The sequence below is a fragment of the Delphinapterus leucas genome, chromosome 7 (assembly GCF_059928025.1).
Source record: "Delphinapterus leucas isolate spDelLeu-1000000601 "Yukka" chromosome 7, BTC_Dleu_Yukka2, whole genome shotgun sequence".
Lineage (NCBI taxonomy): Eukaryota > Metazoa > Chordata > Mammalia > Artiodactyla > Monodontidae > Delphinapterus > Delphinapterus leucas.
The window spans coordinates 85,234,411-85,261,771 of record NC_143135.1 but is presented as its reverse complement, the minus strand read 5'-3'; the positions used below and the strand labels follow the sequence as shown (position 1 = coordinate 85,261,771).

At 34.9% G+C, this 27,361-nt stretch overlaps 1 protein-coding gene across 3 annotated transcripts in view; it reads right to left on the bottom strand.

The window, feature by feature from the left end:
* ATM (ATM serine/threonine kinase) overlaps positions 1 to 27,361 on the bottom strand; it is a 140,456-nt gene that overhangs the window by 37,530 nt on the left and 75,565 nt on the right. For 2 of the 3 annotated variants that reach the window (XM_089915491.1, XM_089915493.1), the window contains exons 36-49: positions 24,851 to 24,992; positions 23,493 to 23,669; positions 18,406 to 18,583; positions 16,342 to 16,429; positions 14,075 to 14,230; positions 10,803 to 10,911; positions 8,689 to 8,777; positions 8,487 to 8,589; positions 7,471 to 7,619; positions 5,973 to 6,077; positions 4,574 to 4,693; positions 1,907 to 2,141; positions 1,239 to 1,406; positions 51 to 164 (exon numbers count right to left, since the gene is read on the bottom strand). In XM_089915491.1, coding sequence (XP_089771617.1) covers positions 51 to 164; positions 1,239 to 1,406; positions 1,907 to 2,141; positions 4,574 to 4,693; positions 5,973 to 6,077; positions 7,471 to 7,619; positions 8,487 to 8,589; positions 8,689 to 8,777; positions 10,803 to 10,911; positions 14,075 to 14,230; positions 16,342 to 16,429; positions 18,406 to 18,583; positions 23,493 to 23,669; positions 24,851 to 24,992 — 1,933 coding nt within the window. The remainder of the gene's footprint in view (positions 1 to 50; positions 165 to 1,238; positions 1,407 to 1,906; positions 2,142 to 4,573; positions 4,694 to 5,972; positions 6,078 to 7,470; positions 7,620 to 8,486; positions 8,590 to 8,688; positions 8,778 to 10,802; positions 10,912 to 14,074; positions 14,231 to 16,341; positions 16,430 to 18,405; positions 18,584 to 23,492; positions 23,670 to 24,850; positions 24,993 to 27,361) is intronic. The other variant, XM_022561583.3, reaches the window with a different exon arrangement.

Below are 27,361 nucleotides of genomic sequence, written 5' to 3'. Positions count from 1 at the left end.
AAATGTGTTCAAGCTAAACAACTCTCTTAAGGGCTGCTCAAAAATCTTACCTTTTCTAGATAGGTCTGCATGATGACTGCAGGATTTTCTAAGCAAGTTTCTGCTAACCAGGTGCCACAAACCCTCAGACATTCTGTGTATATTAGTTTTAGGTTGGGATCATTCTGTATATGAAAGCAAAATCTTAAAATGTAATTCATTATCATGACTATATAAAAGAATCTTCCACGTAGGGGGAAAAAAGCAGGTTAAAAATGTCTTTCCTCATTTGCTTTTACCTTACAACTATTTTAATAATTCCAAATATGTAGGTTTATAAAATAATCATTCTCTACTGTTTATTATTATTACTATTATCAGAGCAACTCACATTTATTGAGTACTTTCATATGCTAGGCATTTCTACCAGCTTTATGTATAGTAACTCATTTAATCCTTAAAAGAACCCTATGAAATAAGTACTATTGTTATCCTTAATTAGAAAACTACAACTGAGGTCAAAGAGAGTAGGTAACTCCCTGGAGTCCACATGGTTAAGCAATATTTAAACATCATATCATATGAGTTCCCAGGGCTTTGGTATAATGATGAATTCTCTAGTGATGGAGGATGTAATATAAGTTTCCATTATCCAAAAGTACAAAAAGTTGATATTCACCAAGTAGGTTTATGTCAGAGGGACATCTTTGTGGCCAAACCGTTAAAACACTTCATGATTCCTACAAATGCTGCTACTTTGCCCATCATATGCTGGAGATAGAGTTGAAGAAGCAACCAAGTTTACAATAACTAATATAGGTAATGTTAGATAAAATATTAGATGTTTTCAAGGTATTTGGATTAACAACCCAATTATTCCAACTTGCTTTTTTCTAAAAGTTTTGTTCTCTCATGCATTTCCTCTTCCATTTTTTTTGTCATTTCAAATTTATAGTATCTATTTCATCTTTGTTTCCCACATACTGTAGAAAGTTTAAAAAACTGAGGCTTATCACTGGGATAGATTAACCGACAACAAGACGGACTGATAGAAATGCTATAAATAGGAAAAATGAATACTTTCTAAACTTCTTTTACAAATATTAATTTTGAAGACTCCTTTTAACAATTTCTTGTTCATGGGTCAAAGCTTTAATAAAATTGGTAATTACTTTAAATTTTATTTTAAATATTTTAATGCACAGTAATTTTTCTTATAACAGTAAAATACGAATTTGGCCAATAGAAAAAAAGTGAACCTCTGTACAACTGGCACCCAGCTTCTTGATCATTTGCTTGAGAATACTCAGGGCAAGACTCTGTTCCTTTTTTGCCCAGAATACTTGTGCTTCCTCCAGCTGCCACTCAGAGACTCCACAACTAGATGAATTATATTGTTTAATTTGAAATATTGCCCTTTCAGGAAGCTGAAATGAAAATGACAAATAAGAATAAATACTTTTACTATTACTAATACTACCACTACTATTACTAATAAAAGCAGTTACTACCATTCACTGAGGACTTGACTATTTGTCAGGACTGTCTTAAGTGCATCTCTGATTGCCTTCCCCAGGCCCGATGTCGGCCTATCTGTTTTTCTCTTTATATAAAGACATCTATCTAATTATGTGTGTTTATACACAGTATATAAAATTGCTGACTTGTTATAAATACAATGAGTAAGTTAGGTAGCTTCTCATTTTTTTAACCAGGCAATTGAGGTTTAGAGACGGTGAGTACCTTGTTCAAGGCTCAAACTCAGGTCTAATTCCAAAATGGGAAATCTTAAACAATTATGCTATACAATGTTTTAATAGCAATCTCTGTCTCTCAATGACATTTCTTTTTTACTTATGCTTTCTATTTTCTGGGTAATAAAAGGCAAGGCCAAGAGGTGAGATGACATAGTCTTAAATCTGATTACCTGAGTGTTCTTGAAAGTTCGGGCTAATACAGAGAGTTCTACAAGATGCTTGGTGAGAATATCCTTAAGACACTCTCTTTGCGAGTTTTCCATTTCCTTTTCCATCAAGATCTCCAAAATGACTGTGCGTAGAGCCATTATAGGCTCCTGAAAACTAAAATCACTGTCTTTGAGAAGCTGGGAATGTTTCCACCACTTAATGTATACTTCAGAGGGCTGCCTATCTGTTATTGATCTGAAAGCCGAATCACAAAATTCACATAAGAGAAATGAAAAAAAAAAACCAAAAAACCCTGCTAATATGCAGGTTCTGAAACTTAAGATTTAATAAACACAAAGGAATTTTTTTTTTTTTTTAATTGACAAATACAGGCAGTGGGCCGGATTTGGCCTGCGGGCTATAGTTTACCTACCCTTGACCTGGTCCAACATTTTCTCTTTTTTTTTTTAACATCTTTATTGGAGTATAATTGCTTTACAATGTTGTGTTAGTTTCTGCTTTATAACAAAGTGAATCAGCTACACATATGCATATATCCCCACACCTCCTCCCTCTTACGTCTCCCTCCCATCCTCCCTATCCCACCCCTCTAGGTGGTCACAAAGCACCCCTGGGGGGCAGGACACAAAGGAATTTTTGCAGTAACATGACTGGAACTTCTAAAATAATCCAAAATAAGGACCATAGTTTAGAAACCTACAATATGGTCAGACCTCTGAGGGTCAGTAAGCAGAGAACCCAACAGATGATGAACACTTAAAGATTTTTTCCTTTCTTTGTTTAAATTGAAGTATTGTTTATGTTAGTTTCAGGTATACAGCATAGTGATTTAATATTTTTATAGATGATACTTTCAAGATTTTCTTAAAAATACTCTTCAACCTCACAAAAAGCAACACTTCTAAACTAACATTCTTCTGAAATGAGAACACATTCATCAGGCCTGTCATTCAGAACATCTATACCTCTTGTCCAGCTCCAATGTTCCCTGTGGTAAAAAGGACAGTCAGCAAGGAAATGTAATAAACTCATTATCTACTGTGCCTGCCACGCACAGGGCATGGCTCTATGCAAAATGGCAGCTGTTAAAGAAAGAAAAATCCAATGAAGGAAATGCTGGCACCTGGTAAAGGTTTCATATACCAATACTATTTATTAAAGGAAGAGAAAACGCATATTGTACAATTAGTTTATATGAACAGAGTGCTTCCCAGATGTTCAAACTAAGCAATACTGTCCAATCCTTTAGGCCTACTATATGAAGAGAAATTAAGATGAAGCAAGGAGACTAAGATGATAAGGTGATGACTAGGAAATGAAAGCTCTTTTAGTTGCTTGATAAAGAAGGAAACAGTAACACAAATTCACAGGAACCAAAACTTTACTTCCTCCCAAAATGATCCTAGAGCAGCAGGTCTCAAATTTTCTAATCTCAGGAATGCTTTACACTCTTACAAATTATTGAAGACCCCCAAAGAGCTTTTGTTTATTGGATTATACCTATTAATATTTACCTTATTAGAAACTAAAACTGAGAAAAATCTAACATGTATTAATTTATTTTAAAATAACAATAGTAAATCGACTATATATCATATATCATAAATAACATTTTTTATAAAAAAATAACTATCCTTCCCAAAACAAAACAAATTTAGTGAGAAGAGCACTGTTTCACATTTATGTAAACCTCTTTGATGTCTGGCTTAATGGAGACAGTTGAATTCTCATCTTTGCTTCTGCATTTGGTTTGCTGTGCTATGTTTGGCTGATGAAGAAAATCTAGCTTCATATAGATACATAGTTGGAAAAGGGAGGAGTATTTTCATAGTCTTCAGATAATTGTGGCTATTCTCTGATACCTCACCAAAACTTCACTATACCTCATGAGAGAATGAGAGCAAAAACACCAGATAACATTTTGTAAGAACAGTTTTGATTTCATGAACTCCTGAATGGATCTTGGGAAAACCAGGATCTCTATACCACACTTTGCGAACTGCTGTCCTAGAGCATAGGTATTTGGTACCAGCTCATCAAACTTTCCCTTTCTTCCTTATAACTCCCTAGCAGAGAAAGATCCAGGAACACTGGAAAGTGAGATCACTTCCTTTTCACCATTATAAGAGGCAATCTCCCCTAAACACCCCATATTCATTAACATTGACTGTTTACTAAGAATTGGTCACCAGGAAAAAGCACTAGGGATACAAAGGATTCAAGAATAAATAAGCCCTATTTTTAGGGAGCTTCTAGTACAGCATGGCAGAGTATACATAAAATGACACTAATGCAATGTGATACTAAAACAGAATGGAGTATAATGTGCTATGGTAAAATGTGCTATGGTAAAATGGAGTATAATGTGCTATGGTAAAAAACATGAGGAAACAATTTCATCTAGGGTTGAACAGGGAAAAAGTTGTAAAGAGAAAAACACAATAAGTTAAATTTTAAAAACCTGAATTTTTACAATGAATATTTTTGAAAATGTTTATTTTAACAAGATCACAGTTCATTAGGTTAATTTACTTATATCTTGATAAAAGATATTGAAATAAACCTATGGCTGATCTCTATATAGTTTTTATTTTTTAAAGTCCCTATTAAAGTCCCTATAACAGAAAGGTTATACTTTGGAATACACAGTCATTTTAATCACATACCTTGAGAAAAGCTCCCCAATGTTTTCGAGCTCTCCGATGGCCTGCAATCTGCTAAGTGTAGGGTAGAGGGAATACACAGACTCAAGACTGCCCTTACACAACTCTTCCACTTCTTTAACTCTAGTGGCAGAAAAGACAAGACACTTAAAAACTAAGAAGAGGTTTGCAGGAAGATAAAAGTTGACTTCCCATTATAGGCCTTGGTGTGGATCTAATAATACTAACACTCACAAGCACAAGCATAAGGTAGTGGAAACAAAGTAAGCCTTGGAATCGTACAGACCTAATCTAAATCCCAGTTTTACCAGTAATAGCTGAATAGCTTTGGGCACATTACTGGATTCCTCTGAACCCAGTTTTTTCACTTCCAGTTGAAAATTAAAGAATACATACAGAAAAAGCCTAACAAAGTGGCCACCACATGATAAGCACTTAAATGGTAGCAAGTATTACTTCTGTAATAAAGTACAGGATTTATTAGATCACAAATACTGTTAAACAAAAAATGTGTTACATTTGTTTAGCCTGTTAGAGTTAAGTTCTTTGTTGTGCATTATCTCATTTGTACCTCATAACAAGCATTTAAGAATTGACCATTAGTCACCATTTTATAAAAAGGATACTAAACGTTAAAAGAGGTAAATGCCACATAACTACTAGAGGAGAAAAGATTAAAATTCTCAGTACACTGGTTCTCAGTACACCCGGAAGAAAACAAAGGAATGGGAAACAAGAAGACCTTCTTCAGTGTTCTGCGTAAATAATTGATCAGGGCTCCCAAAGGGAATTTTATTTTTAAAGGTAGAATATATTTGAACCACATAAGCAAAGAAAAAGTTATTACATAAGAAAAAAATAACTTAACACTTTATGTAAGTACCTAACATATGAGCATGCTCTTACATCTAAAACAAAAACTTAAAACGTAACATTGGTTATATATATATAAACATTTGTGTGTATACATATGTGTACATATACATATCAAGTGTGTATTAAAGAATTCTTTTGTACAAAATTTAAAATATGAAGTACAGAAAACAATTATTAAGACAAGAATACTCATAATTCTTATGAAAACATGCTTGCAAAAGATAAAATTCATCTGAGCACTCATTTCTCAGATATGTAAAAGCTATGAAATTCTTAATTGTTGAATATTTCCTCCCACTTTTGCACTACTTTGAGTTTCAACACTGACTAGTATGAATTATTAATTACACAAGGGAATTTTTTTAAAGAAGGAAAAGGGAATGACAAGGAAACAACCTGACCACAGCCACCAGGTCTTACTCCTTCACCAGTGCAAATCCTTGTGTTGAAATTATTCTTCAAGTTTTCAGAAAAGAAGCCATGACATTAAATATTAAAATACAGTAACTCTTTCTTTTTATAATACCTGGCATATTTGAGACTTTCATAAAAAGTGGAGAATTCCCCATCTCTTAGAGACTGCAGAGCATTATACAATGATTCATGGTAACTGGTTCCTTCTATTCCTTTGCTGTGAAATAATTTTAAAAATAAAAGAAGAAAACATTTAAAAATAGAGACTCCTAAGATATGTATGCATAAACAGCTTCACCAAAAGGCAAAATTTTAAACTAAAATTAAGATATCTCCATTTTAAAAAATGCATTTCTAGAAAACTTGGTAAGAATTACAAAGAATTTTGTGGGTCATTTAAATTCTTCAAGCAGAAAAAAGTGAATTTCTCAGATATTTTTCCAGGCTCTAAACATGTTATATTCTCATTTATTTATTTGATGAACACCTACTACGTGCCAGGCACTAGTCACCAGGTTCTAGATGCAGGGAATCCATTACTGGACAAGTCAGATCAGGTCCCCATTCTCATGGAGTTTATGTTCTGGTTTGCAGAGGGACAATAAATAAGAAAAATACCACACAGTGACAAAGGACATGTAGGAAAGTAAAATAGGGTAACAAAACAGAATGACTGGGTGGCTATTTTAGAATGGACAGTCAGAAAAGATGTATCTGAATATGTCACATTATTAAACTACAGTCTGAACGACAAGTAGCCACCTTCATGGTAACAGGGGAAAAAGAAGATATAAAAACAGCCTGGCTTGATGGAAAAAAACATAGGAGAAGTGCTATGTGGCTGAAATATAGTATGCAAGGGGAAAAACAGAATATGGAGATTCACAGAGACAAGTAGGAATCAGCTCACAGAGTAAAATGTTTTTAAAATATGAGTGCATATCTCTAATTTTACAGCAATCTAACAGTTTGAAATCTGAAAGACATTCTAATTAATGAAATTTTTTTCTATGAAAGTGATTAAACATACAATTAATATGATTTAAGTTTTTTGTTTATATCATCGAAAGACTTTTTACATAAATACACAATCTTTTATTAGATTAGGTGTTTGGCTTTTCATTCAGAACACATGGTGATGGTATATGTAGGTTATAAACGTTTTCTTCCCGTGCTAGTGATTTAGCAGTGTTTTTTTTAATAAAAGAAAATATTTCACAAATAAAGATAAACAGTCTTTCGTGTACCATCCAGCCAATAAAAGTGCCATCTAACTAAATAAAATGTTTGCAACAGGAAGTGAGAAGGGAAACGCCTATATTTCTCTTTGGATTTATAAACAATAAGTGAATAAGATTCTCATGAGAAAATAATTTTTATATTTCTATTTTCAAAAATATCTTGAGGGTGGAGGTGCCCTAATATAAGAAGAGAGTGAAATTCAGCCTTACGTACACTTACTGCATACTGCTGTATTATTTAAGCATTTAGCTTACAGCATCTACAAAACATGAAAACATAACACCTGCTACATTCATAGAGCAAGATAAAAACAGTTCATTATTCATAGCTAGAGAAATGGCAATTAAAAATGTCTGAATTCTTCTTACTTGACAGAAATGCAGTGGTCCCACTGCATATTCCTCCATGCTACTTGGTAATGAAGTTCCTGTAGTTCAGCACACCACTCTTTATTTTCATGATCTAATCCCCTTAAATAGACGGAAAGGATATGGCAGAGTCCCAAATTCTGCAAGGCCTATGCAGGAGTTAAAAAAAAAAAAAGGAATAAAAAATAACAGAATACTAGAGATACAAAAAACAGCAAACATGAAAAGTAACTTTCGGGCTTCCCTGATGGCACAGCAGTTGAGAGTCTGCCTGCTAGTGCAGGGGACATGGGTTTGAGCCCTGGTCTGGGAGGATCCCACATGCCGCGGAGCAACTGGGCCCGTGAGCCACAACTACTGAGCCTGCGCGTCTGGAGCCTGTGCTCCGCAACAAGAGAGGCCGCGATAGTGAGAGGCCCGCACACCGCGATAAAGAGTGGCCCTTGCTTGCCACAACTGGAGAAAGCCCTCGCACAGAAACGAAGACCCAACACAGCAAAAAAATAAAAAATAAACTCCTACCCCCAACATCTTGTTTAAAAAAAAAAAAAGGTAACTTTCACAATTTTAGTAGTTCACAACATCACTTAAAATGCCAACCTAAAACACAAAGATAGAGCTCAAAGGGTTCTGATATTGGATAAAAGAGTGGCTAAGGAATATTAGCCAGTAACAGAAAACTCCTGGGACAAACTCTAGTGCAAGCTATGAGAAATAGTTTACATGAGGTTTTCCATACAAAGGACTTAATTCACTACCGGGCACATTGTACACAGTCAAGAAATGTCTTCTACTGTTAGCTAAGAAGATTATGACCAACAAATCTACACTATCTTTCAGGTCAGTGACTTTTCCAATTTACCTGTGTATCCCTCTGAGTTTTAATCCCAGTGCCTGAAAAAGAACCTTCAGTCTTACCTCTACAGTTTATCTGGCTGTGTAAATATTCCACTGACATACTGAAATAATCTGAGCACTACACTAGTAGTGCTTTACCAAAGCAGAAAAAAAAGTACCTGGATTATTCCTGCCTGGCGAGTTGAGGAGGAGATTGCTGTCTCAAGGTCATATGTTACTAGGGCTTTCCCCCACATTGCTTCATGTTCATATGTTCGCAGTCTATAAGAAAAGAGTTTTTAAATGCTTTTGAGTTTTACATACATGTAACTTCTTTCATAACAGAATAACTATAGCATTAGCTATAAAAAAGCAATTTACCTAGTAAGGGGTTGTAATATTTTCCCTCCACCACAACCATAAAGACTATCTGGCTCTCCTATACTTCTGTAGATTTCTAAGAGCAGATCCTAAAAACATGGAAACAACAAAAATTGGAGGGGAAAACTATCAGTTTATGAATTCAGCAAATTTGAAATTATATCATTACCATCATGTAACTCCCAACTCTACATGTTATGTTATAAAAGTAAAATATAATGATATTTAAATATATACTAAAGATACTGATCAGCAACACAACAAACTGATCCCAGACAACAGAATGACTGTGGACTACCTGACAAGAATTGCTCACGATTTAGTGAATTAGATAAGAAATAAATCCCAACCTAACAGGCTTCTAACACATGCAAAAATAATCATAAAAACAAAAGCAAAAAAAAGCAAACAATCCCATCAACAGCTAAAACTGACATGGGAAAACGAAGTCCTGCAAAGTCTGACTCTTGAAAACTGAGTTTGGTAAAAATACAAGCTGTAAACGTTTTCTTTGAGAGAAAATTCAAAGTTGCACTATGTTATAATTGGTAAAATGTGATATGGATAAAGAATTGGTTTGATGACTCAAAACTCTGTTATAAAATTTACTCAGGAAAGAATTGATTCTGCTTAAAATAATCTCAGTAAAATAAAAATGAAAATAGCAAACAAAACAGAAAGAAAAAAAGGAAAAAGAAAACAAAAATCAGAAAAGAAAACAGAAAATTAGAAACTGCATTGCAGAGAAAATTGATCAAGCAATTTAATTATCTTAATGGTACTTGCTCCAGGAAATACTTTCTAAACACAAATTGATATTGGCATAATTCTATTATTCTAATCAAACTGTTTCTATTCATAAACGTGAAATCAAGCCCTCGGTATTGGAACATTCAGTTCAGAAGCCTAGCACAGTGCCTGAAGCACAAGAGATACTCCAGAAACTCAGAAAAGAGGCTAAGACTATAAAGAAGCAAAAAAAGGAAAGAGAAAAATCAGGAGAATGGTATCAAAAAGGTAGATAGAACATATTTCAAGTAAGGCATGGTTGATGGTGTTAAGTGTTGATGAAACATTAAGGAAGAAGTTGAATGAAAGGTGACCGCTAGACTTAGTAACATGAAGTTTATGAGTGACATTAGCAAGTGCTATTCAGTGGAGAGAGTAAAAGGAAGGAAATGGAGACAGGAAATACAGACAACTTTTTCACAAGGTTTGGCTGTGATGGAAAGGGAGAAAAAAACAATGTCACCTTTAAGAGAACATAGGGAAAAGGGAAATGATTTTGTATCCGTTTGAAGGAGAATGTTTTTAATAAGTTTGAAAATTTGAATATGTTGAGGAGCACGGCACAATTAAAAAAAATGTTCCTGAGAAAGAGTTGATGAAAAACAAAGCACAGAAAGAAGGACAGAAGGAGAAACTTTCTCTGCTTTAACAAGAGGAAAGATTACAATGGCAGCAGATGCAGGGAGATTTCTATGTTTGACAGTGGGATGTGGTGGGACTTCCTATAATGTCCCCTATTTTTTCCAAGAAGTAGGAGGAGAGATAAACAAAAGACAGAGAAGAGAACATCAGAGGTTTAAGCAAACTGAAGAAGATGAAACTCATTTTAGAGGAATTAGGTGACCAAAGAAGTTCAGTAAGAATGGGTCAATTTAAGAGTAAACATTAAAAAATTTACAGAAGAAGCAATCTGGCCTGAGATGTGACATACAATAAACAAGTAAACAAATAAAAATATAATTATAAATGTTAAGTGCTACAAAGAAAATGAACAGAGTACTGTAGGAGAAAATACATGATATAAATTCACCCTATGAGATAGGTGGTTTTACTTCCATTTTTCAGATAAAGGAATTCAAGGTTGGAAAGGTTAAGTAATTTGTGCAAGATTACACAACTAAGTGGTTGAGTCAGGGTTATAACTCCAGTTTGTCTACTCCAAGGCCTAAGCCTCAAACCATGAATTTATGTATACGACAGTCCAAAAAGGTAACTTCAGTTTGAAAATCAAATGACAAATCAAATCTATACAGTCTCTATAACAAAATAATAGTCCAAAGTATAAAACAAATATTATCACTTATAATAAGGTCAATAATATTTACCTGTAAACTTATTCCAGTTTCTTCCTTACTTTTTTCACTCAAACTGGAAATAGTTGTACTCTGGCTTCCTTCTTCAAACATAAGACTTCTGTTTGTCACAAGAGCACCTCTTTTAATGGGAATATACTATTTTGAAGCTTGCTAATACATATACCATACACTTTGACAGAAAAAACTAACAAAGATTACAAATAAAATATAGTGAACCATTTATATTTAAAAACAATACCAGTTAGGCCTAGAATAGAAAAGGAATTTGTTAGTATTAATTCTTTGAATGAGAATTACATTTTAATGACAGTCTCGTTTATGGGAAGGCTATATGCCAAAATATGCTTATTTACAGAGCTTAAAAATAGAGCAGAAGCCCCTGAGTTCAATTCCTAAATGTTCTGTCAGTGGTTTTACCTGAAGTTTAACCTCATTAATAAACACAGGCACACAAATTAAGACCATACTTGAGACACCACTTAACACTTGATAATTTGGCAAAAATTAAGAAGTCTGATAATATTAAGTGTTAAAAGGAAGTGGATCAGTAACAACCAAGGTAATAAAACTAGTAAGTGATAGTCAGAATTAGAATTCACATTTCTCTACTCCAAGGCCTCAGCTTTACGTATGCATATGATACTCAGTCCTATAAATAATTTCAATTCTAAAACCATGCCAGCTATACAGTGTTTATGACAATAATAATCCAATGTATAAAATAAATACTATCATAAGTGATGTTATCTCTATTATTTACCTATACTTATTTCAGTTTCTTCTTTACTTTTTTTACTCAAACTAGAAATAGTGGTAGTTTGAATCCCTTCTTCAAATGTGAAGCTTCCTACTGAGCCACTTCTTCGTGAACTACATTTCTGAGTTGGTATAACCACTTTAAAAACCAATTTGGCACTATCTTATAAGACTGAAAATTTGTATACCCTGCAACCCAATAATTCTACACCTATCATTAACAGGGGAATGGTTAAATGAATTGTGGCATATTCTTCCACTGGTATATTATGTGGCAGTGACAAATTAATGAACCACAGCAACACACAACATAGACAAATCTTACCAAAAAACTGAGGGAAAAAAACAAGTTGTAGGAAAGCACACATATAACTTCTTAGGAAGCTCAAAAATAAGGAAACTAAACTATATTTATGGGTTTCTACTCACATGAAAACAGTATCATCCAAACAAATGAGCAACACAAAACATGAGATAACATTTACTTCTTGGAGGAGCACAGAGGGGTGGGATAGAGGAGACCCACTGACAAAATGGCACTGACAACATTCTATTTTGCTTTATAACCTTTATATGTAAATATTACATATATTTTCCTTATTGGTAAGTTATGCAGAAAAAAGTTTTTAGAGGAAAAACTTGGAAAGTAGGAACAACAGTATTAGAGTCTATGATTTTGAGTCTAGAGCTATAATTCATCTAGGCAAAAAACAGAGTTGCCAGGACTTCTGTCAGGCATTGCCTTAGGTATTAGGAATACTAAAATGACTGAGGTGTGAACTACGACCAGTTGTCTAAATCCTGTTTGAAGGAGTTTTGACTTCTTTCTAAAAAAAATTATGGATACTAACTTTGAAGGCTCATACTTTCTCAGGAGCAAGTTAACAAATAAAACTCTGTATGTATTCCTGAATACCTAGTGTAAGGCATTTTGCTATTAACTAACTCGAATACCAAACCTAAGAGAGCAATTCAGTTTTCTGACCTGACAGTGTTTGTAAACTGTTGATCTGTATTTTGCTTTTATACTTTTCCTGATCACTTTAGATTTATAAAAGTCTCAGTTCACCTGAGTCACTGAAGAAAATTAGCATTCCCTGCCCTCTCTATACACCTTATGTCTGTTTGCCCTCCCCTTCCCATCAGGCATCTGAAAACAAAAAAAATCAAAATCAGACTGTCAAAGCAAACAGCAAGCCCCATTTGTCAAGCACTTTTCCCCTAAAGTTAACAAAAATAAAATCCAGGCACTCCTGCTTGTTAAACAAGCAATTTTGCAAAAATGTGCCACATTCTATATGATCACCTATCCTCAAATTAAAAGAGGTTTTATTTATACTCAAATAAGAGCTCAGTTATTCACTCCTGATTAGTAAAAAATATTATTCTATGGAACCAAGATACCGAGGCACATTCAGATTAAAACTATTACTCCTGAGTATGCAGGACTTTTGCCAAATTTTTAAGATCAAGAGTAGGCAAAAATCAATTTCTTACTCATTTCATACTTAAAGGACAACATATCAATACTTGTCTTTGTACAAAGTCTAAGTGATCACAAACATATCACTTATACATTATACAAATGATCTACATACTGTAGATTTTTAATTGTTTTCAATTGAAAAGTAGAAATTAAAACAAACCAGAGAGGTAAGAAATCAGTCCAAGCCTACTAAGTTAATTATATTTGAACTAGGCTCTGAATTCCGGTTCCTGGTTTTTCACAGTCCAAAAACCATACTACTTCTAGCTTAATGACAATCCAAAGTAGAAATTATAAGTAGCAAGCATAAGAAATGCATCAATATAACACCTCTTTGCTAATTTTGTAATATGAGTGATTTTGTGGTTGAAAAGTGAGGATAACTATAAAAATAAACACTAAGCTATTTGAAATAAAGACTTGAGGAGGGCAGTTGGGACAATAAACTGTATATTTTTTACTCTTCGACTTTCCTGGCTATTTTTTGCTTTTCCCTATTATCTAAGATACTTGTTAGACTTTTATGAAAGTTCTAACTCAGAGGAAAAGCAAATTAAAGTAGTAGAAATACGGGTAGATAAAATAATGAAAGTGATTTAGTCACAGAAAGCAATCAGTTACATTACTTCTAGTCAATAAGTAAAATGGATCTTCAATAAACTGAGGGAATAGTGGTAAACAATTTAATTGAAGTTAGAGAATCACTCAACCATTTGAAAAATAATTATTGATCACATATTAAGTTCCCAATGCTAGTTACTATGGGGAATACAGAGGAAAATAAGGATGATCTCTGTCCCTCAGGAGCTTGCTACGTGTATAATTTTTATAATTCTTAAGTAATAAACATCTCTATTTCAGAGGAGAATTGCTTATTTCTTTAAAAAATTTTTATTATCATTTCTCTTTAAAAGGTAGACAACGTCTATCCAAAATATCTTTTAAATGGGAGTGGCAGTAAAACAAATGTTTAATATATACCTTTAATGAAACAATGTCAACACCAATTTTACAAACAAAAACTTCCAAATTCCATTACCTTTTCTCTTGATCGTCCATATTCTTCTTATCTGCATAGATTTCTGCATAGAGCAATGCTGTAAAATGAGCAGCACAAGACTGAGCTACCTTGGCAACCTCTAGATAATTCAATTCCAGCCAGAAAGCATCATCAAAAACTGTTCCTGAAGAAGGTCTAAAGAAAAAAATTTAAATATCTAGTCATGTCCATTTCTTTAACTTAAATGCCAAAAGAAAAGTACGTTGGTATAGAATCCAATGGTAGCAAATGCTAGTTAAAAAGAAAATGACATTTAAATAACCAAAAACAACATACCCCCAATATATAACTATGAACATCTAACATAACATAGCTGAAGAGCTCTGTCACTCTTTTTGGATCACACACCTCTTAGAAAGTCTGATGAAAGCTATGAACCATCATCCCATACAAATTTGGGGTTCATATACGCCCTCCACTGAGGGATCCATCGACCACAGGCTAAGAATAGGCTATACAGAATAACTAATAACACATATACGAGTGTTTTTAAATGGCCAATTCAATGAAAATATTGTTTCTTCTAAGACACATTTACATGTCTTTCCTATTGCAGTTAATTTTCTTCTTAGTTGCCTAGGTTGAGGTTATTTTAAAAAAATCTTCCACTGTGATAACAATAGGCCATAACTGGAAGGGACCGTAACATTATCTTTTTCAAAACAAACATTATAGAGATGTGACATGGTAGTGGTTAAGAGCACTGGTATTAGCGTAGGATACTCTAGCTAGGTTCAAATCCAGCTGGTTCACCTACTACAAGCGGTATGAATTTTGGCAACTTAACTTCTTAAGGCTCAATTTCTTCATTTGTAAAACGCAGAAATATATATACCTCAGAGAATAGTTGTAATGAGTAAATAATGCTTACAAAGCTGGTGAATAAAGTGCCTATCACATAGCCAAGACTTAATTGTAGCTGTTCTGAGAAACGTGAACCTGAACTCAGGTCCTTACCCTTTATTCTATGTCCCAGTCATATTCTCTCAAGGAATCTTCCTCAAGGTCGTATTTGGAATAAAAACTTAATGTTGAGAAACGTTATCTTCTCCAAGGCCAACTAATGTCAATACCATTCTAACTCAATGATAAATAAAAAATGAATGATTCAGAAACTGCCTCCCAACACTGAGAAAAGACATGTTTCCAGCTATAGTTAAAGCTTCTTATGGGCTTTCTCACAAGAGGATTCAATACAAAACAATATGGTGAATCAGTAACTTTCTAACCAGAAACACAAACCCTGAAAGGTCTAACACTTCTTTTTCTAAGAGTGGGATAGAAAGGAATGAGGGGGATATAGAGGAATTAATTTTTAAGATGTAAATGCATTTAGGTTAAACAATTTTTCAGTTTTCCCCTACCATTCCCTCCCATTTTTATCAACCACTGCCACTACCACCAAACAAACTAATGAGACATCAATGACTACCTATTACATTATTTAGACCTACTACATTATTTCTTCAAAGTTCTGGTCAACTCTGGAGCAGTACAGATCGGTCAGACCATCCTCTCTAGAAATTCCTGCACTCACTGTTAAAAATCTCAAGAGAAATAATAGGAACAAAAATACTGTATTATAAAGCAATCAAGAAAATAAACACTGCTATAGCACAGCATCACTATACAGAACCACAGATTTTGAAGACCATGGTACACAGTAAAGAAACTTATGTTTCATAATAAAGATACATGCAGGAGGTTTTACATAACTCTAGCTACTTCTGAGACAAAATGTAAAGAGAAACGTTAAAAGAGGAGTAATGCAACTAAAAGTAACCTGGAAAATCACTTACTCCTTTCCTTCACTGTAAATGAAATAAACTAAAGCCCCCAAAGAGTGAATGATTTAGCAAAGATAACACTGTTACTATTACAGTTGGGGGTCAGAGTTCCTATAGTATTTAATATCTTGTAATTTATTTTGTAATAACCCATAATGGAAAATAATCTGAAAAAAAACACATATATATAACTGAATCACTTTGCTGAACACCTGAAACTAACACAATATTGTAAATCAACTATACTTCCATGAAAAAGAAAAAGAATTCAGAGTTCCTGACATTGATTTCACCAAAGTGCCACCCTAAATATGGATTATTACAAGGAGATATAAGCATCACACATATTAAATACAGCAACTTGCAGTAGCATTACCTCAAAGAATCATGTTAAAATTCAGCCAGCAATAACAAGTTACACTTCTAAATCCCCAACTCAAGAACCAATAGTTACATTACCTCTTTTGTCTCCTCATGTAGTCCACAACAGCAAGCATTGTTCTTTGTGATTTTTTATCCAAATGGCATCGGAAAAAGTGCTCTGACTCTGACAAACAAAGATTATGTCCTCTTAGTCCCAGGCAGACTTGCTTAAGCACTTTCTCCCTTTTGTTTGTGTATCTGTCTTCCTCTACACTATAAGGTTCTAGCACAAAATTGGTTTTCAATAAATGGAATTTAATGGCATTTCTTTTTCTTTTAAAAGAAACTACTGAGCTTAAAAAAACTGAGAATTTAATAGTAATTTATATTTTATTTCTGAAGAGGGCTAATTCATTGATTCAAAAACTATTTACCTAGGATTTTTCAGTGTACTAGGGGCTCAATATACAACCATATAACAAAGACTATTTGTGACCACACAGAACTCACCAACTAGCCTAAGAAACTTTTTTTTTTTTTTTTTGCAGTACACAGGCCCCTCACTGTGCGGCCTCTCCCGTTGCGGAGCACAGGCTCCGGATGCTGTTAGCCAATAAAAAGGAACATACATAAATAATAAAACAGAGCAAAGTAAAGTTTAAATGGCAACACGGTCATGTCATATAAAGGCTGTGGTAGTGAAAGTAAAAGGAAGTAATCAGGAGAATCGAGTAATCACAACCTATGTCAAAGCGACTGGAACCATAGTCAAGGTTGGGAAGAATAATTTAGTTGCAGCAAAATATCACATTAACTCAATACTATTCTTATAATTATGTTGGTCTTGAAGTACAGTAAGTGAATTTGTACCTAGTTTTATGTTTGTACATAAAATACATTAGTAATATGTATCAATATTAAAGACAGTAAGTTAACATTACAAATCTGTAAACATTTTCCTTTTTTCAAATTTAGGTTTGAAAATCTGACCCACGATGAGCCCTCAACTATGTATATATGTATTATATACATATTCCTCATTGAATTTTTCCTGCAATAAGCTCTTAGCATGGGAAATACTTCTTATATAGCATGGAAGGAAAGTAGGTTATAAAAGTAAGTAAAGCATAATCCAATTTTTGTTTTAAAAAACTGATGTATAGGGCTTCCCTGGTGGCGCAGTGTTTGAGAGTCCGCCTGCTGATGCAGGGGACATGGGTTCGTGCCCCGGGTCCGGGAGGATCCCACATGCCGCTGAGCGGCTGGGCCCGTGAGCCATGGCCGCTGGGCCTGTGCGTCTGGAACCTGTACTCTGCAACGGGAGAGGCCACAGCAGTGAGAGGCCCACGTACCGCAAAAACAACAACAACAAAAAAACCTGATGTATATATACCAAATGTTAATTGTAATTATCCTAGATGACAGAATTATGGGTGATTTAATTTGTTTAATTTATGCCAATTTTTCTGTATTTCCCACAATAAATATGATTTTATTAAAAAAAAAAAGTTGCGGGGCTTCCCGGGTGGCGCAGTGGTTGAGAGTCCACCTGCCAATGTAGGGGACGCGGGTTCGTGCCCCGGTCCGGGAGGATCCCACATGCCGCGGAGCGGCTGGGCCTGTGGGCCATGGCTGCTGGGCCTGCGTGTCCGGAGCCTGTGCTCCGCAACGGGAGAGGCCACAACAGTGAGGGGCCCACGTACCGCAAAAAGAAAAAAAAAAAAAGTTGCTTTTAAAAAATGAGTCGGCCATAGCTCTAATATAAAATTCCATCACATCTCCAGCACAGTACCTATAATATGTGGTTGCATTCATTTGCCTGCTGTTTCAATTACTAGAATGTAGGGCTATGTCTTGCTCACATCCTCACGGCCAGTGCCAAGCACGGTGCTTGACATACACTGACTGCTCAATTAGTTGCTCCATTAATAGTAGTCAATATTTACTGAAGGGATACTACGCATCAAGTATTATCCTAGTTGTTTTACATACATTACCTCATCAAAAACTTGCTACAACTTTTATCTCCATTATACAGATAAGAGAACAGATGTTTAGAGGTTATGGAATTAAGCCTACAAGGGCCTTGATGGGGTTCAAACTATTTTTCCCTAGAACTGAGATGTTAACAGTATAAATTTGAGAAATGTAACAGAATACCTGAATCCAAATTTGCAGGAGTTGTGGATCGGCTTGTTTCTGAGCAGTGTCTGAAACAGTTAGTGAAAAATCCCTGAATGTGTGTAGAAAGCAGATTTCTCCATGATTCATTTGTATCTTGGATTAAAATGTCATGGATCAAGTATGGAAGCACAGTCTGACAAAAGTCAGTTTTCACCTAGAATATACAAATACATCCAGTCAATAGTTTTCAGTAAAAATATTTTACTTAAAATTTTCATTCCCTGTTACTGACATATTAAGCTTTTTTAAAAAATGACAGGTGAATCTGTCATGAACTCTATGTACTACTAAAAAACATACAAAAAACATGTGTACTAGGTAGTGTTAAAAAAAAAATCAAACTAACCTAGAATATCTAAATCAAACCTATACATTACACTGCAAGTGTTCATTTTCAGTCTAGGCCACTTGCATATAATAAAATAGGACATTGTTGACAAATGAAATTATTATGTCACTACTGTAAAAAAAATTTCACAGTTGAAAAGTGTTACTAATAACAGAAGCAGTTTTCTAATTTGATAAAAGGGAAAATGGGGATCAAAATTTAAGAGAAAAGCTGAAAATTTGATTTTTGAACATTTTCTACATTCAGTGAAGAGCTACAACAGTCATGTTAAAATGTTTATTTTTTAATAAACCCCAATTTCTGGGCATAAAATTAGGGTACTTATTTGTGGTATACTCCAAAGTACAGAAAACTACTTTAATATATGTGATACATTAAAACAGTACTCAACTTTATTTTTGCCAAGACATCATCTTCATGTATTCATCATATACCACACACATGAAACAGATTATTGATTACCAATTGTACACTTTTTCCCTTTCAAACTAAAGACAAATCAAAAAGCCAGTTTTGGGGCTTCCCTGGGGGTGCAGTGGTTGAGAGTCTGCCTGCCGACGCAGGGGACACGGGTTCGTGCCCCAGTCCGGGAAGATCCCGCATGGCACAGAGGGGCTAGGCCCGTGAGCCATGGCCGCTGAGCCTGCGCGTCCGGAGCCTGTGCTCCGCAACGGGAAAGGCCACAACAGTGAGAGGCCCGCGTACCGCAAAAAAAAAAAAGAAAAAAAAAGCCAGTTTTGGAAATACAGAAGTAACTAAGAATTGTGTGTGTGTGTGTGTGTGTGTGTGTGTGTGTGTGTGTGTGTGTGTGTGAGAATGTATATTTGGAACATTTTATCTTCTGGCCCAAAGTCAGAATGTTCTAAAAATCTTACAGGCTTCCCCGGTGGCACAGCGGTTAAGACTCCACCTGCCAATGCAGGGGACACGGGTTCGAGCCTTGGTCCGGGAGGATCCCACATGCCACTGAGCAACTAAGCCTGTGTGCCCCAACTATGGAGCTTCACTCTGGAGTCCATGAGCCACAGCTGCTGAGCCTGTGTGCCGCAGCTGCTGAAGCCCACATGCCTGGAGCCCATGCTCCGCAAAGGGAGAGGCCACCACAATGAGGAGCCCACGCACTGCGACCACGAGTGGCCCCCGCTCGCCACATCTGGAGAGGGTCTGTGCGCAGCAACAAAGGCCCAACACAGCCAAAAATTTTAAAAATAATAAAATAAAATAAATTTATTTTTTAAAAAAGTGTTTAAAAAATCTTAGGTTTATTCATTAATGAGAAATGAGTTGTGTGTGTATCCAGGGTATCACTCACTTTTTTTTTTCAGAAGATGTTATTTATTATATCAAACACATGTTAGGGTGCTTAACTCTATGCCAGTATGCCAGACAGAGGCAGGATCAGCATGCAGTGCAGAAGGTTTACTAGGGATTGCTCTTGGGATCAATGTCTGTAGAAGGAAGGGAAGGAAGAAGCAGGACTGGAGTGAGGGAAAAGCTGGGGTGTGGTGCGGCAGCAACAAAGGCCTCCACCAACCCTGTGGGGAGCTCAGAAGCTGAGGTGGACCTTCAGAGCCGTCTTGAGTTGTGGTAATGGTACAGAGCTTTTATACTCTAAGGTCAACCAGTCATTGAATGCAGGTTGCCCTGGGAATAGGGTATGATTTGGGGTGAAGCAACTCTCTATTATCAAGGCAATTCTGAAGGGTGTTCTCAGCTGGTAGCACTTGCAGCAGCTGAGGGAATAAGTCCTCTGAACTGCTACGAACGCAGTGTAGTACTGCAGAGAGTGTGATGATTTATTCACTGTTAACATTTTTTCTGTAGAAACAAAGACTGCTTTACAAACTGCTTTCAATAGGGTACTTTACCAAAATATTCACTTCTTTATCAGTTATTTTTAATTGGTAGATGTTTAACTAGTCAGATATTTTGTTTTCATACTTCTGTTGAATCATGCTTGACAGTATTATAAATTAGGCTAGCTTTTAAAGTCTTAGAGCATCATCACATTGTGTGGTTTTAGATGATACATTTGATAAAAGTGTATAAACTTTTTGTTTGACCTTGGCAGGTACCATTACTCTCTAGTGAAATAAATGGTAGTGTACCCCCCAAAATAAAAAAGCAATGCTAACTGCAACCACACCTCTTTTCTCACTCAAGAAAGCATGTCACAGAATTCAAGCAGAAAAAGCTTTCGACAAAATGCAACACCCATTTAGGATAAAAACTCTCCAGAGGGAGAGGGAACCTACCTCAACATAATAAAGGGCATATATGACAAACCCACAGCAAACATCTTTCTCAATGGTGAAAAACTGAAAGCATTTCCTTTAAGATCAGGAACAAGACAAGGATATCCACTCTCACCACTCTTATTCAACACAGTACTGGAAGTTCTAGCCACGGCAATCAGAGAGGAAAAAGAAATAAAAGGAATCCAAATTGGAAAAGAAAAAGTAAAACTGTCACTGTTTGCAGATGACATGACACTACTATACACAGAAAACTCTAAAGATGCTATCAGAAAATTACTAGAGCTAATCAATGAATTTGTTAAAGTTGCAGGGTACAAAATTAATACACAGAAATCTCTTGCATTCCTATACACTAACAACAAAAGATCAGAAAGAAAAATCAAGGAAACAATCCCATTTACCATCGCATCAAAAAGAACAAAACACCTAGGAATAAATCTACCTAAGGAGGCAAAAGACCTGTACTCAGAAAACTATAAGACACTGATGAAAGAAATCAAAGATGACACAAACAGATGGAGAGATATACCATGCTCTTGGATTGGAAGAATCAATATTGTCAAAATGACTATACTACCAAAAGCAATCTACAGATTCAGTGCAATCTCTATCAAATTACCAACGGCATTTTTCACAGAATTAGAACAAAGAATTTTACGATTTGTATGGAAACACAAAAGACCACAAATAGCCAAAGCAATCTTGAGAATGAAAAACAGAGCTGGAGAAATCAGGCTCCCTGAGTTCAGATGAAACTACAAAGCTACAGTAATCAAAATAGCATGGTACTGGCACAAAACCAGGAATAGAGATCACTGGAACAGGATAGAAAGTCCAGAGGTAAACCCACACACCTATGGTAACCTAATCTATGACAAGGGAGGCAAGAATATACAATGGAGAAGACAGTCTCTTCAATAAGTGGTGCTGGGAAAACTGGACAGCTACATGTAAAAGAATGAAATTAAAACACTCTCTAACACCATACACAAAAATAAACTCAAAATGGATTAAAGACCTAAATGTTAAGGCCAGATACTATAAAACTCTTAGAGGAAAACACAGGCAGAACACTCTCTGACATAAATCACAGCAAGATCTTTTTTGATCCACTTCTTAGAGCAATGAAAATAAAAACAAAAATAAACAAATGGGACCTAATTACACTTTTAGCTTTTGCACAGCAAAGGAAACCATAAACAAATGAAAAGACAACCCACAGAATGGGAGAAAATATTTGCAAATGAAGCAACAGACAAGGGATTATGCTCCAAAATATACAAATAGGCCATACAGCTCAATATCAAAAAAACAAACAACTCAATCAAAAAAATGACCAAAATATCAAAATAGACATTTCTCCAAAGAAGACATACAGATGGCCAAAAAGCATATGAAAAGATGCTTAACATCACTAATTATCAGAGAAATGCAAATTAAAACTACAATGAGGTATCACTTCAGCCAGTCAGAATGGCCATCATCAAAAAATGTACAAACAATAAGTGCTGGAGAGGGTGTGGAGAAAAGGGAACCCTCCTACACTACTGGTGGGAATGTAAATTGGTACAACCACTATGGAGAACAGTATGGAGGTTCCTTAAAAGACTAAAAATAGAGCTACCATATGATTCTGCAATCCCACTCCTGGGCATATATCCAGAGAAAACCATAATCTGAAACAATTCATGCACCCCAATGTTCACTGCAGCATTATTTACAATAGCCAGGACATGGAAGCAACCTAAATTTCCATCAACAGACGAATGGATAAAAAAAGATGTCGTACATATATACAGTGGAATACTACTCTCAGCCATAAAAAAGAACGAAATGATGCCATTTGTAGTAGCAACATGGATGGACCTAGAGATTGTCATATTGAGTGAAGTCAGTCAGAGAAAGACAAATAACATATATCACTTATATGTGGAACCTAATAATATGGTACAAATGGTCTTATTTACAAAACAGAAATACAGTCACAGATGTAGAAAACAAACTTATGGTTACCAGGGGAGACAGTGAGGGGGGCATAAACTGGGAGACTGGGATTAACATACACACACTACTATATATAAAATAGATAACTAGTAAGGACCTACTGTATAGCACAGGGAAAAAGAGCGGATATATGTATATGTATAACTGATTCACTTTGCTCTACAGCAGAAACTAACACAGCATCCAATATGTAGCTACCCCGCAGCTGAAACCTACTGCATAAAGTTCTGGCTAAATAAAGACACCCTGTTGGATGGATTCACAACAGCTGAGTATAGGTGATGTTGCATGAAGATGATGTGCAGTACAAAGCACTCTTTTTATATACAGGCCATGAACATTCACACAAAAGAGAAATGGAATGAGACCATCAAAGAAAATTATTGTGAGAAAGCACAAATGAAAAAAACAAAGTTAGAAAGGGAATAAGTCAGACTAATTAATCTTCTTACCTCACACATTGGCTTTAATAACTGAAGAACTTCACTTTTTGTGCCTCCACTATTCAAAAAAGCACAAGTCAGTGTCTTTAACCAAATGTCATGATTTTCACTTTGAGGAATCCACAGGCTTGTATCATCCAAGCCTTCTAAAGGACTTTCTTTGTCAAGTCTAGGTACTTCTAAAAACTAGAAAAAAGTGATGAGAAAACGTAAATAAGGTAACCAGAAATACATTTTACCTTTCCTATGCCAAACAAATATCTAGGCATAAACAAATCTATTTCCAAGTAAAACTAAATATGCTTAAAACTAAATCTTGAGGCATCAGTTACCTTTTAAAATTAAAATACATTTATGTTTATGAGAGGCAGAGTCATCTGGTAAAAAATTACTGATCTAAACACCAGGAAACTTAACTTCTACTCTTAGCTCACTAGCGGTATGTTAAATAAATCACAGATTCTCTGCCTCATCTGTCTCATGTATGAATCCAGTCCAAATCTACCATACAGAGTTGATTTTGGAATGAAATGAAATTTTAAAATGTTAAAACTACAGTGTTTTACAGGTTATACTATTAGTTTTATTAATAGCTTATACTGTCAATAATTTCACTGAGACCAAAATTATATTACGATACATTAAAAGTATCATTTCAACGATGGGTGTAAGCCCTGAAGTTAAATTGGTGAAAACTTAACAGCATATTTCTCAGTTGCTTTATGAAAAGAAAATATTAAACAAAATAAAGGAGAAGTAAGAGTTCTTAAGTATCTTTCATAGAGTACCTTTAGTGGAACCTTGTTATGATATCAACATGGAAAAGGGAGAAATCTATAGGCCATCTTAAATTTCACTAGAGGGTTGTGATACTTTAACTTGCTATGGAAATAAACACTTGCTTGTTGGTCACAATATCTATAAACAGCTTTCATGGGATCAAAGTAAGGGTTTTCTACTCCTAAAGAAAAAAAGCCTGTCATTAAGAACTCCTCCTACCAGGGAATATGGGGACATGTGTATGCATATGACTGATTCGCTTTGCTGTGCAACAGAAACTAACACAGTATTGTGAAGCAATTATACTCCAATAAAGATCTATTAAAAAAATAAATAAATAAAAAATAAAAAAGAACTCCTCCTATCCCCCCAAATCAACCATCATTTCTTTAGGCTACCTATCTCAGCTTTTCCACACTGCCATAACTAAAAATACAAATCCCTTCGATTCAAAAAGCACAGCTAGAATTATTTCCAAGAAAGGTTAAATGTTAGTGTAAGTAAGCAATATGATATTCATATCCCACAGCAAATAGAACTGTTCTAGATATAGTGGATATTCAATAAACATTCATTATTTGAGAGACCTTTTTCCTTGATGTTCGAAAAGGCTGTAGATAGATCAGCATGGGATCATTTGTCATCTTATAAATCTCCCAGAAACTATGTCCAGTTTTTGTGGCTAAAATGCTTTTCAAACAGGTAACAGCTGCTGATCGCACTTTGACACTGAAAAACACATATAATTCAAATGCCACTAAGTATATCAACTATTAATCTTGATGAATGTTAAGCAACTCCCAATGAAAAAATTAAAATCTAAAATTTTAAATTTATATTAGGAAATGTTTACGTTTATTAGGAAATTTTACATCTATAAAATTCTATAACATCAAAGCAAAAATTATCAAAGGATTTTTAATATTCCTAGAGTAAACATGAGTTACTACTCACTGTAACAGCAATTCCCTTCATTCAATATAATAAAGTTTATATTATGACTACTATAAATTAAAAACTCATAAAAAGAAATACTTGAGAATAACATTGACTAATAAGAATGAGTAAAAAGAATGACAGAATACTAATTCACCCAAGAAAAAAATATTTTGATACCATTTTCTCTAAGAGGTACAAATAATTTGGGGTAACACAGAATGGAATTTCCCTACAAATGATAAAATTATTGTCTAGGACAATTTGAAACAAACAGTAAGTATGTACTTATTCTGACCAGAAGCTAGTTGAAATCATTAGGTAAGGCATCTAAAACCTCTAATAAAAAATTGAATGTCCTTCTCTTTTGCAAAATATTAAGTAAAGGAGGGCTGCAATACAAGAGTACTGAAAATATGACAGCCGACAAAAAATGTCATAAAGCCTGATACTATAAATGATGATGAGCTGTCAAGTAAAGGCTTAATTCTATGTCTCAATTTAAGACACAGAAGCATAAACCCTAAACTTGGATTCATCTCTCATTCCTCTTTCTTCCTTCCCTCCTCCACATCCAATTCATCAGCACGTCCTGCTGCCTCTATGTTAAAAACATACCCTAGTTCCATCCGTGTTCCATCTCATCTCCATTACCGCCACCCTTATCCAAGTCACCATGATTTCTCCTCTGGACTACTGCAATAGTTTCATAATCAGCTTTCTGTTTCCATTTTTGCCCTATCACAAGCCATTTGCCATATATGTCAGAGTAAAAATGTAAGTTGCATCATGGCACTATTCTGCTTAAAACTCCATGGCTTCATTATATATTTCAAATAAAATCCAAATTTTTTAATCAGAATTAGTCCTACCTTTCTAATTTCATTTCATACCATCTTCTTCCATACCAGGCTTTTTCTGATCCTCAAACACATGAAGCTTATTTCCATTCTAGCTATTCCCTGTATGCAATATTTTATCCCTAATCAACTTCTAGCTGATTCCTGATCACTCAGATCAGCTAGATGACACTTCCTCAGAGAAGTCTTCCACGATTCTGGGAACTCCTTGGTCAACATTCCCTTTGTATACCTGAGGCCCTTCAAACATGTAATGATTTTTTTCCTCTTACAAAAAAGACATGAAAAACAAATTGTACTTATCCCCGTGGTTCTCAAGTTTAAGTCACACTAATATTTCTGTGCACCTTCTTCAGAAAAACCAATTGCAAATTACTGTGTAACAAATGAAACACTTAATGCTTGCAAATTTTCTGTGGAAAATCTCTTCAAAAGCTGTGCTAGATATAATTTGAAATACATTTTTAAAAATGAGATAGATTAATAAATGGATAGGAGGATGGCTAAATGTGATAAAGCAAGGATAATAATAGTAGAATCTAGGAAGACTCTAGGTGGTGAGTATATGGGTATTTACTGTAAAATTCTTTTAATTTTGCTGTAGGCTTGAAAATTTTTATAATAAAAAGTTGGGAAGGAAATCATACCAGCCTTTTTACTGTAACAACAACAACAAAAGAGTGAAAGATACATGTAAATTAAATCAACAATTAAAACAGAGCAGGTAGACATTATTGCCAATCATTTATTCCCCAAGAGAAGCGGGGGGTGTTATAGGGAAACAGATGCAAAATACCTATTTACTTAAAACGATGCCCAATTGTGGGCAAAAATCCTTTGAACCCAATCTCCAAAAATGGTGGTGATAAGGTGCTCAAATATATCAAAATAAATACATCTGGCCCTTGAACAACGAGGATTTGAACTGTACAGGTCCACTTATACATGGATTTTTTTCAACAGTAAATACTACAGTACTACACAATCTGCAGTTGGTTGACTCCTCGGATGAAGAACCACGGATAGGGAGGGCCAACTATAATTATACATGAATTTTCCACTGAGCGAAGGGTCAAGCATCCCAACCCCCACATTGTTCAAGGATCTGTAAATAATAAATAGATAACTGCAAATAAATAGATAAATGGGGAGTGGAAGACGGAGGAAAAGTAATCTCATAATCAGCAAGCTGAAATTATACTATTTGTTGCAATTTTGTTTTGCATTTTATGTATTAATGGGCAAAAGAAAGCCCTGTCTGATTAGCTTAAGACTTTTGGAGTTAAAAAATTTCTGCTCTAT